This window comes from Primulina tabacum, chromosome 10, assembly GCF_025594145.1.
Source record: "Primulina tabacum isolate GXHZ01 chromosome 10, ASM2559414v2, whole genome shotgun sequence".
In the NCBI taxonomy this organism is placed as follows: Eukaryota; Viridiplantae; Streptophyta; class Magnoliopsida; order Lamiales; family Gesneriaceae; genus Primulina; species Primulina tabacum.
In genome coordinates this window covers 20,641,251-20,653,988 of record NC_134559.1, presented here as the reverse complement: position 1 = coordinate 20,653,988, position 12,738 = coordinate 20,641,251, and the positions used below count along the sequence as shown (strand labels likewise).

General features: G+C 32.8%; 1 protein-coding gene and 1 long non-coding RNA gene across 2 annotated transcripts; both read right to left on the bottom strand.

Annotated features, from left to right (window-relative positions):
* Positions 1-273: 273 nt before the first annotated feature.
* LOC142506195 (uncharacterized) lies at positions 274-2,876 on the bottom strand. Its single transcript, XR_012804537.1, has 3 exons — positions 2,029-2,876; positions 1,570-1,657; positions 274-1,470 (listed from the first exon to the last, which is right to left on the bottom strand). It is a non-coding gene; the product is annotated as an uncharacterized LOC142506195 (long non-coding RNA).
* Positions 2,877-8,481: 5,605 nt separating this feature from the next.
* On the bottom strand, positions 8,482-12,171 carry LOC142506194 (uncharacterized). The gene is made up of 7 exons (XM_075619375.1): positions 12,127-12,171; positions 11,368-11,554; positions 11,115-11,264; positions 10,747-10,872; positions 9,012-9,922; positions 8,721-8,904; positions 8,482-8,605 (listed from the first exon to the last, which is right to left on the bottom strand). Exons 2-5 carry the CDS (start codon positions 11,549-11,551, stop codon positions 9,882-9,884), a joined length of 501 nt encoding a protein of 166 aa, XP_075475490.1. The 5' UTR covers positions 11,552-11,554; positions 12,127-12,171; the 3' UTR covers positions 8,482-8,605; positions 8,721-8,904; positions 9,012-9,881.
* Between the last annotated feature and the right edge of the window lie 567 nt (positions 12,172-12,738).

The window sequence follows — 12,738 nt, the reverse complement described above, 5'->3', positions numbered from 1 at the left end:
TTATTTTAAATATAAATGTGGTTTTGAGATATTTCTCAATTGAATGTCCATTCAAATATTTAGATATCAAAGACATTTTTTGATATTTTATAGTTGTATCTTAAGCTTTAATTCTTGTAATTAGTAGAATTCCATATAGTTATTAAAATTCTATTGATATTTTGAATAACTATAATCTTTTGTAGAGTTTTTCAAAGTCAAGTTTGAATACTACATGATTTTTTAAAACTCTGTAAAAGTTTACATTAAATATCACTAAACTTTTATAAGATACTAGCCATCGAGGTACACGCGTTGCGTGTGTCATGAACATATTGAGCTAATATATTAAACATTCATGATATTACAACAGCATGACACCGAAATATTTTGTACTTGAATCATGAAAGAGAATGGATTCCAAAGCTTAAATAAATATGTCAAACTCAATTTGTTACCTTACATGATATATGTTTTGATCATAAAAAATAATATTCTTTTGAAGCAGCAATATCATTTCATGTGAAATAATGATAAACTTCAACGTAAAAGAAGCAAACAAATAGTCAAATGTTTTTCCAAAAAATATCATAATATCATCGAACTAAAATTTATTGAATATAAAAACCTCAAATTTGTCTCCTAAATTCAGCTAATAAATTGAACAAAAAACAATTAAAATTTTATTTATCTTTAGACATTGTATGCATAAGTTAAACCCTCCCAGTTCTAGCGTAATAATAAAATATTCATTTTATCGAATCACACCCAAGTACAACATAAATGTATAAAAGAAATAGAGAAATCTATTAAAGCGTGCTATAAAAAATTGACATGACGTAACAAAATATAAATTAATGCAAGGATTTCGCTAAATACATAAAAAATAAAGTAGAAATTGACAAACTCCTTTTATTTGCCAAAAAAACCAAAAAATTGTAAGTATATTATTTCACAAAGATGAACAATACAAATTATAGCAATAGTGGTAGAATTAAATCATTTTCGGAAGACACATATTAGGTTTTGATTAAATTGAAATAGAAATCAACAATTTAAGTAGATAGAACAATGAAAATAATAAGTTTGTAAATCTATGCTAAGTTCAAGTTTATTATTGTAATATACTAAGAATTTAAAAAACCTACGGCGTTGGCTATTTATGGAGACTATTGGTTGAATTCCTGCCTCCATCATCCGCTTTTTCATGTATGAATTGTCAGGTTTAAATATATATGCATCAAGGATTCAAATGTGTCAGATCAGTAAAGATGCAAATGTGCCAGATAAAAGTTCAGATTTTGAGATCGGAACTCTGCTAGATCTTGAAATATTTTAGTTTAATCTACCAACCAAAATGTAAATTTGTCTGTAAAGATTATAATAAAACAATATTTAAGAAGCCTTAAGATAATGATTTAGTGACTCTGTTGACAATATCCAAGAGATTATATCATAAGACCGTGAAGCTCGTAATAAATACATTATCACCTGCAATATCAAAACAAACAAACGAATTTGATATGATTACTAATATAAAGCAACATAATAAATTATAGACGATAAACTTATTTATTGTTAAAAACAAACGAGATGAAGATGGGGGCGAGTAGATCTGATCCATTGAATTGAGTATGACATTTCTACAAATAACTTGTTTGCAACTAGTATCCTTCAGCTTTTGAGAAAAAAGCACAAAGTCAAAACCAACAAAAAAATTAAACATAAACCAACAAACAGAAAATCATAAATAATCTGTTTATCCATTAGACACTAACTAAGTACTTTTTAAAATTGATTCAATAAATATAGAAATTGTAATATCAATGCCAAAAATGGTTATTTGGGAGACGTGATAAGATAGATGATGAAAAATAGATAAACATGGATAGCGATAAAAGCATGGATAGAAAAATAGGGATATAGATTGAATTTATTAGCATCCCCCAAATTCTAACATTGAAACATATATCATGTATTTAACGATTATTGTAAATAATTGTACATAATGTATTTTTAAAAAATTTACAATAAAGAGAGTTGACTTACTTACACTTTATCATTCTCTATTAGGTAGCGATACCTCTTTGAAAACCACGTTTCTTGTTAATACACCATATTGACGCTCTAAATTCCCGTCTTTTACCAAAATTTTTGTAGAATTTTGTGAGACTCCTCTCGAAAGTGCCACATATAGCTGATTGTGGCTGAACACATGGTTACACAAAAATATGCCAATATTTGGGATTGTTTGACCTTTTGCTCTGTTTATTCTCAAAGCAAAACTAAGCCTTATAGAAAACTGTCGACGTGTCAACTCAAATGATAATCCAGAATTATCTTCACTTTTCAAGGGCATTCTATGTAGAAAGAATCTGGTATCCTTGTGAGGACCTGTTATGATCTCAGCATCTATAAAATTTCTACCATGACTGCGACATATTAATCTTGTTCCATTGCATAGACCAAGTTCAGGCGCAATATTTCTCAAGAGCATGACAGGACTTCCTACTTTCAATTTGATTTTATGCGGTGGCAAACCACTTGGACTAAGGGAATTCAAAAATTCTTCTTGAAAATGGTTGTGATTGTCGTCTTCTACACTATCCCAAGAGATATACTCTTTTTCCTCTCCAGGAAACTTGAGAATGAGCATTTGATTAATATTGTCCACATCAACATTTTTTGGTGTGATGATTGCTCAATCAACCATATAGTTTTCATCATTAACATGATTTATCATATTAGGAAAAATAGAATCAATCAACATCTGAATTGATTGTTCACCTTCCCATGGTATGATAATTGAATCTGGTAATTTTATGAAATCACGACTTACAGCATGTTGCAATCCATCACCTACGCGCAAGAGAAATTGCGAGAAATAAATATCTTGAGCAGATATCATATTTTGTTGAATGTGTATTATCTTTAGGCAACTTCAGAATGTTGACCTTGAAATACTTGCAGCAATTTGTTTTACCTTTGACCCTTGTTTAACAACCAGTAACACTTGTCAAAAATAGCCACCAAAAACCATTGTTTTCTCTCCAAATGCTATTTGATTTCCATAATATCTTGGAAACTCTTACTGACAGATTCAAAAGCATAACATTTTCCATTGGAGCCTCGTCCAATACTATAGCTGATGCACGCCTTAATAGATATGCAAGTTCTGTCTGTTTTTTTATTTTGCAAAGTGTTGATGCGGTTGGACTAAGTGGAATTTGAAAACGTGAATGTGCAGTTCTTCCACCTGGCAACAATGTCACAGCTATTCCAGATGTTGCTACCGCAATTATTATTTACCCATTTTTCTTAAATGTGCCAACATTGAGCGGTATAAAAAAGTCTTACCAGTGCCTCCAGGACCATCAATGATTTGATTGGTTATGCATAATACTTTCTATGATGGTGTCAAACGCAATCCTCTGTTGAGCATTCAAACGTTCAATAGATCTCAAATCATCATCAGAAATATGATAAGAAAGCTCATCCTCAATTATTCTTTGCAGTTGTGCGTCTTCTAAAAACTCAGCATTTATTGATGGCAAATCAAAATCATCAAGTTTCATTTTGTACTGATGCAACAACCTTCGTATCTCAAGCAATAACTTATTGATGATTAAGTTACTTGATGAAATTTCTCTGCCATAATCTTCACACATGCTAGGATGGAACTCATCCCAGAGTTCTCGAACTATTGTTGGCTAACAGAACACCAGTATGGATACAGATAACATTCTCAATGAAGATGTCATTCTAACAGAGCGTGCTTCTTGCAGACATTGTATTACATAATCATCCTGTTTGGGAAGTCCTCTCATTTGAGCAGACTCCTTAAATGTTGAATATGTTACCCCATTCACACTCATCAGATCTTCAAAAGATGTCGGGCCCCTGACATGATTTAAAAGGATACGAAGATAAAACCTCTCACCTTCAGATGACGACACAACATATACTCTTCCAACCACTTTATTGTTGCTTCTTCGACGAATCCATTTTTTTCCAGATTTTATCCACGTGTAATATTGTGGAAATTCTCGATATAAATACTTTCCAGTCAAGTCAGGATCACAATTTATTATGAAACATTCTATAAGCATAGTCTTCGAGTTGTCATCATCTGCAAGTAGATCACTTACGCATTGTTGGGGGTCAAAATAAATCAAATGTTGGTTTGGTGTATGTAGTTGTAACCTAATGACTGAAGGATACATCCTACTGAACTCAAATGAGAAAATTCGCCACAATGCTTCAGGCGCACAAATCCACCTTCCATCCACGTACTGTTGGATTTCATAACAATTTTGTCCATTTCGTAACTCTAGTGCGACCCGATCAGGACCTTTATAGATGTACTTGTATATTTACTTGACACACTTAATACCTACACATACTTCAACATTAATATGACAATCATATTTTAATAAAAGTCAGGGATTGTACGGGACAACCCAACCATTATCAATGAAAACATCGTCATTGTTGGGAATTGATACTTTGCCACCTTCACGTCTTCGATACAAGGGTATGAATAATTTCCTCGAGACGTGTATTCCACAAATGGCTTTGGGAAGTTCTTCTTGCATTTACCATTTATCATGCATGGACAATTAGGATTCATCGATCCACAGGGCCCATGTATCATATGGTGGAGAACTGCTTTGTGTAAGTTAGTTTATTCTGTTTGTAAAGGTATTTCAGCACGCACAATTGAGTCAAAGTGGTCGGAAGTACACATGTAATGCCCCGAAAATTTAAAGGGCAACGCGAACCACATGCATATAAATTATTAAATTCTTTGTATTTTGATTAAAATGTTTTAATTGCATTAATTAATTATGTGGTGCATATTTGCGTGTTTAAAATATATTTTTCTACATGGTTGCATTAAAATATATTTTTAAAAGTTATTCGAGTTGCGATCGAGGAACGGAGACCGATGGCTGAAAAATAGAAAATGTTTTTATTGGTTAATTGTTTTTAATTAAGGGTGATGTTTTTTCTTATTTTTGAAAATATGAGGTTTTAAGGTGATTTTATACGCCGGGACGTAATTTTATCGTTGTTGGATTTTCAACAAAAATATAAACGTTTTGGCAACCCGGCTAATAAATGCACAAATTTTATTAAGCAAAATTATTTTTAATATCCTAATTAAGACTAATGGGCTTAATTTGTTAGCTTGATAGGCCTAAGTCCTAATTAGTGAATTATTTAGTATTTAATTATGTTAAACCCTTCCCAAACCTCAAGGAAACTCACGCCGCACACCACTTTTCAATTCAAATTCTTTCTCCCAAAACACTACACACGGCCACACACTTTTAAACAATTAAAACTCTCCCCTACCAGCATAAACACATGGCACACACATCAAAAGTGGAAGGAAAAAGCATCAAGTTTGATAGATTTTTCAAGCCGTCGTTTCTCGTCGCCGTTCTTCGCTTCGTCAACGTATATTCGTGCGTAAATTACGCAAAAGCACGTCATACATCTCTTTTTCTCGTTCATCACATCATATTATTGTTTAAATTATATTTGAATGAAAAGCATGAGGTTTTACGAATATTTTCGAAATATTGCATGTACATGAGGTAAACTTGTGAAATTTGTGTATCTAAGTTGCTGCCATGATTAGGAAGGGTTAGGGTCATGTTTTTACACATGTTTAGGGTCCTAGACACACACACAAAATGCTACAACATGATTAGAATCAAGCTGAAACAGCCTACAGAAAACAGAAAAGAAAAAGAGGCCGAGAGTTGAAGGGTTGAGTGCATGTGTGTATCTTGTTGCCTCGTTCTTATGCATGGGGCTTGCAGGCTCGACCAGGTCAGGGTGATGGGTCCTAAGGGTCTCGGTCTAGGGTCAAGAAGGGCTAGGACCCCTCGCGCTTAGCCTTGGAGGAGTCCCATGGGGAAGGGACTCCTCGCGCGATCTAGGTGTAGGGACAACAGCTAAGGGGGATTCCTGCTGGGGCTAGGTGGCTCAGGGTAGGTTCATTAGGATCCTATAGTCATGGGCATGGGTCGGGCTAGGTGTTGGAGTGGAGTGGTTAGCCGGTGGCTCGACTGGAAGTGGGTGGGCGCAAGTGAAGTAAAGAACGCGCAGGGTGTTTCCGTGATTCAGAAGCTTTGCACGTGAGTCGCAGGGCTTTGTTTGGCCTGGGCATGGTGTGGGCGTGGTCCAGGGAGGGTTAGGGTGTGCTGGGCTCGGTAGTAGCTCAGCCGGTAGAGTCCTAGGATAACTAGGAGTCCTAGAGCAACTATGAAACTCACACACGCATGTACAGATTTTGGGTCAAGTTTCAGGAAGGTTTTGAGCGGGCCAGGTGTTGTTTTTCGGGCTGGGCTTGTTTGGTAGGGTCCCTAGGTGAGTTGGCTAGGTTTTGGCTCGAGGCGGCTCGGGCGTGGCTCGAGTGAATTGGGAGATGGCTCGGTGTGTTCGATAAGATATCAAAAACGAATTAATAAAGCTAAAATTGAAATTATGGGTCCACAGGGGTGGCTCATGACTTGAAAGGGTAGAATAAATCACAAAAATGTTATGTTTAAAATTTGGGATCAAAATATTGAGTTATGGAATTATTCGAGATTTAATCGCCGCACGTCAATTAACGAGTTAATTTAAAAGCCTAGTTTTATGCCTTATAAAATTATGAAAAATTATATTTAAGCTTAAATAATTATTATAAGTCTAAGTTTTTAATTTGGAAATTTTATATTAAGGTTTGGTTTAATTCGGGATTAAAACGCCTTAATATGTCATATTTAAAGAATAAATTAAAAGTCATCGATTTAAGTCAAATAAAAATATGAGAAAATTCATGTAGGGTTAAATAATTATTTGGGACATGTTAGAGTCAAGAAATTAAGAAAAAGTCAAATTCGAGGAATTTTACGTCTAGGGGTAAAACGATCTTTTTACACCTAAAAATTAGTAAACGTCATGGAAGTGCCATAAATGTTGTTTTTATGATATTATGATTATTTTTAAATGTTTATGAAATGTTCATGATTAAATTATGATTTTTAAATGTCTATTTGATTTTTATGATTGAGGGAAGACAATTAAAATACATGTTGCATGCTTGGTTTCAAATTGAAAAATGCAAATATTATTCATGATTTTTCTAAGTGGTGGGAATGAAAAATGTTGAAGAAAGTGAAGTGATTGTGACTAATTCGTTAATGATGGCGATGTCGTGAGGGTGATGGTCCCTGTGGGAGCACGACGATCGTGTTTCCATTATTGCGAATATGAGGTTATGAGGATATGAGGTTTGAGGTAAGAATGGGAATATCGTGAGGGGAGAAGGCCCCAGAGGGAGCCCATTTATGGGAGAAGGCCCCAGAGGGAGCCCCGACGATCGTATTTCTATTCGATCATGATAGGCCAAAGCTCAGTTGACCGGTGAGAGTGTCGCTGATGTCCCCGCCGCCCATTACTGTGGTTACATGTAGATGGATCCATCGACTTTTGAGGTTTGAGGAAAGTCACAATTAACGATCTGAATTCAACAAAGGAAAAAAAAAAAGGAAAAGGAAAAATGTTTATGATCATGTTAAAAAGGTTTTATGTCATGTCATGTTGAGGAAAAAGGAAAAGGTTAAGGTTTATGTTATACATGTCATGAAAATATTTATACTTAAGGTTGACGCATCATTATGAAAATATTTCTATTTAAAGTTCATGCATCATAAAAGATTTATGAAAATGTTTATGTTCAAGTTTATGCATCTTCATGAAAACGATATTTTAAGTACAAATATTTTTCACTGTTATATGTTGACTGTATTACGTATTACTTGCTATAAAGATGATGGTGTGTTGAGTCTTTAGACTCACTAGGTGTGATGGATGCAGGGGAGGTTGAGGGAGGTCTTGACGGGTGATTTGACTGGACTGAAGGCGCATACAACCCGAGGACCAGCGCTTCTACTTTTTCCGCATTCTGATTTACGACTCATGATTTACGTTAAGGATTTTTAAGATTATTCATTTATGCTTTTTGAGAGGCTTTTGAGAGGTTTAGTATGCGCTATACTTTTTAAATAATGTTTTTAGGTTGGTAAAATGTTTGAGGATTTTATGCTTTAAAATATTTTCCTTTGGATTTTTAAATAGCAGTTGGATGTTTATTTTTAAAATGATATAAAAAATATTTTATGGTTCGGCCGATGCTAAGTGAGGTTTAAAAAAAAAATCTAGTACTTTTAAAGTAATAAAAAGGGCAGGACGTTTCAACACAACTTGTCATTATTTTCAAATATGACCAACATATGAACATGAGGAAGCCCTCTTTTATGATATTCAATGACGTACGAATAAGAGTGGACCTTACCTAAAACCCTTCTATCCACAATGTCTTTCTTAAATTCCTCAAATTTCGACCGAAATATTCTTGTAATCAAATCTTGACGGTCTTGAGGTGATTGCCTAGGAAGCATTTGATTTTTTTTTATCTCATTCCAATTCGGATTGCATGTCATCGTAAGCATTGTATCTGGTTTTCCATATGTTTGTACCAAAGTCATGGCATCTTGATACCGTTGGTACATACCATGTGGGCTACCATCGAAAGATGATGGCAAAACGATTCTGGTACCAACATTTCCTGTATAATGTATATGATAAATATGTATAAGATGTGAGTTGTAACATATAGTGTGAAAAATAATATTCAAATCATTAAGTTATCGTACAATATTCAAATTAGTAAGTTATCATACCTGCATCATTTTCACCTCCATGTAAACAATCTTGCAATCCTTGATAAAGTTCTGAATGTATATCACGTTGATTTGAACGTATCCATTGTAGTCTTTGTGTTTCAATCTTTACGTAATTGTCAACCACATATAGTTGAAGTAGACGACCTCCTCTAAGAATCAAAGATGGTGAATTTTGTCGTATCTGGTTAAGAAGATAATTTACACTATATGAGAATTGATGTAAATATAAGTTTGAATTTTTTTGCTTTAAAAAGATAAAGCATAAAGTACAGTGTTTTTTTCACTAACCTGTAGCATATACGCATAGTAATTTAAGAATGTTAATCGGGTACCATTGATGTTTCGGCTATTTAAGTCCCAACCATATGTACCATATGGCAAAAGGAGGGGATATTGTAAAGGATCATAATAGCCAACTACATCTTGAATGCTGATAAGATTTCCACCGATTTCTTGTAAAGTAATATCTCGAATGCTCAAAGTTTCTTGACACTCGTTGTCAACAATGACGACTGCAACTTGAGATGTCGTTGGTAAACTATATTGATGTTTATTAGGTTTTTGTTGCCTGATGATGAGCCTACATTTAGGTATGTCTTCACATTTGCCAATTTGTCGAAACACGTGCACAAATGAATTGTGTTGATCAAGAATGTTTTGTATCTTAAGCAGCAATTCTCGCCTTAGTTCTGGATTTTAATGAAGTCTACTGTTTATATCATGATCTGTGTCTACAATCCACATCTGCATGTACCGTGGCCTACAATTCTCATTTGGTATAAGACTTCCAATCGAGTGATATATTGATCCCTGGGCACGAAATGTGTAAATTCCATGTGTACCGGTTGTTAAGGACTCATCTATATTGACTCCCATTGATGTAAAAAAGAAAACATGATTGTATGCCCTTATGAACCGCCGAAAATGTCTTCCTTCCTCGTTATCTGCAGCATACAACTCTTGCAATTCAATGGGAGAAAGGATATGATCCAAATTTTTGTTTTCATTTCTACAGCAGAATTGTGATGTTTCACCATGAAACAATAGAGCTTGGCAATGTATACAAATTCTTGGGTCAGACAATTGCCACCGATAATTTATCTCACTTTCATAGAAATTTCTTGCTAGATTACGATATCGACGTGGACGTGGATATCGTTATATGTTAGTAATGACATTGTTTTCATCGAAAATGTTTCCTGCAAAAAATTTCAAATTAATCTTGAAACTATCAATTTTAAAAAGAGTTGTTACTGGAAGAGTGAAACAATAAATTATATAGTGGAAATTTATTATTCTAAACTATTTGTAAACTTTGATTTTTAAAAGTAACCCATTTTCCAAATATATGACGATGTATACTATATATTGCAAAAATTTCAAATTTTTTGTTTTTTTTCTCCTATTTGTTAATTGAAATTATGAAATGCATATAAGCTCTAATAAAAAAGTCATATATTTCATATTTTACATTAAAAAAATATACCATATTTTGAAATAATATTTTTCTTATTTATATTAATTTTTGAAAAATATGAGTAATTATTTTAAATAAATTAATTTTTGTTGTACAAAACTATGAAATAAGACATTAAAAAATATATAATGTGTTTAAATTTAATTTCACATGTTTAAAAATATATTTAACGTAGGATGATTTCTAGTTAATTTCTATATCAACTTCTGAAACATTTAAATGATTAAATATTTATGCAAAAAATGTTGACATTTAAAACAAAAAATAAAATCAATCACCTAATTGATGGACTCTCATTGAAGTCATTAAATATTAAATGTATAACGCGAGAGAGGAAATTGATGACAGAAGCAATAAATTTTTTTTATATTTAAAAAATACACATGTATGTCACAAATATAAAAATTTGGTGAAACAATTATTTAGCAATTTAATACCAAATAAGTCAACATATTTTGATTAAATTATTTATTAACCCATTGATAATGGATAAAGGTGTAAAACATATATATTCCATCGACTATTTATTTGGATATAGTAGAATACCTTGATGAACATAATTTGGCTTTGGTAGACGTGTGCTAGTACTTCCACGCTCGTAATTTGATGTCAAAGTATGAAAAGATATTGGCTCTGAGCGACATGTTTGTCGCACTGTAGTCACATCAACATCTGTCATGAACAATAAATATTGAGCTTTTTTTAACTTCGTAGTAGTATTTGAGAATGAGAACTATTTGGAATATTTTGTACAATACATCAAAGTAAATAAATGATTTTTTTGCCAAGAAAATATTGTTTTACCTTACATTGTGGATGTAATTCTAAATATTGTAAAAGATACTTATGATTTTCACCGATGTTATGAGTTGATTCTTGAATCATTGTAATTGGTGCAACAAAATCACTACTACCAAGATTAGACTCATCTGGAATTGTTGATCTTTCATTATCTTGTCTCCTTTGATAATTTGCACGACGGCGAGCCAATTCCATATTCCTTGCATCCTCATTCATTGATCGTCGTCTGTTACGTTGGGCCAATATCCAATTTATTTGTTGATCTGTTGAACAATATATGCAATTTGTAAGTGTTTTGTGCATCTATCACACATTAAAATTATCACTTATAGACCATGTAAATATTTTTTGAACTACTTATTATACAATGTTGGTTTGAAGTAGAAATGGAGGAAGTAAAATCCATTCTTCTAATTTGGTAATTTGATCGACGTCGAGCAAGGTAAGATTGTCGTTGTTGTTGGGTCATAGAATGTATCCTTTCACGTTCGTTATGCGTTAGCATTTGTCGCCTTTCGATGATGTAAGAGCTGGAGTTAGATTTTGTCATGTCCTACATAGAATGGTAGACCAATAGTTAACGTATTTATGGAAATGAGAAAATAATAGTGGAATACATTTCAGTAAAAATTAAATGATTATTTTTGCATGTATGTGCATGGAAATGTCGTCAACTATTTGAGGCTTTATTTTGCCATTATATCATAGAACGTATTTTTTAATATTCGTTATACATTAGCATTTGTCGCCTTTCAATGATGTAAGAGTTGGAGTTAGAATTTGTCATGTCCTGCATAGAATTATAGATCAATAGTTAATGTACTTATGAAAATAAGAAAATAATAATGGAATACATTTCAGAAAATTTTAAATGATTTTTTTTGCATGTACATACATGGCATTGTCGTCAACTATTTGAAGCTATATTTTGTGTATATTTCATCGTTTTTGTCTAAATATGAAAGATATAAAAAATTATATATATTAATGCTATTGTGTTATGTTTATTGGTCATGAATGAATTTGATTGTTAAAATATAAATTTTTTCTAATTTTTTTATAATTTTCCACAATCCATTATTAAAATGTTTACTTGAAATTTTGAATGAAAAAAAAAAATCATACCTGCGAAGACCTTTGTTGTTGATTTGAGACGTCATTTTGGGTAGAAAACATTGTTAGAAACATAATTTCGGTTGTTTTACAAACTAAGTGATTAATTTATTGGACTAACTGATCAAGTTACTTGTATTAACTGAACTACTCAAACCAACTGACAGTTGCCTAACTGAAGATTAATGCTCAATTTATCGAAGGCAACTGAAACCAGCTGAACTGAACTTACGAAGACAACTGAATGATCAGTAGGAAACTGATCAGTTGATATATTCAGTTGTGAGCTTATCAGTTTATCATTCAGTTGTACACGTCATCAGTTGTTGAAAGGACATTCAACCGAAAATAGTACAAAGGAGACTGCAACTCGTAGTGGAAGGCCGCATTTCAGAGCTTACATTGTACGAATGTCAGAGGAATGTTGACGTGAAAATCAACGGATATAATGATTCAAATTATATTTAATGTTACCGTTGAATAGAAGAGTATAAATAGGTGAGAATAGCAGTTGAGCAAATAATTGATCTATCTATTCTATCAAGCTTGCTGTTACCTTGCTGAATTCATCGCTCTTACTCAAGAATCAAAAGGCTCACACTTATCTGATTTATTTGTAGCATT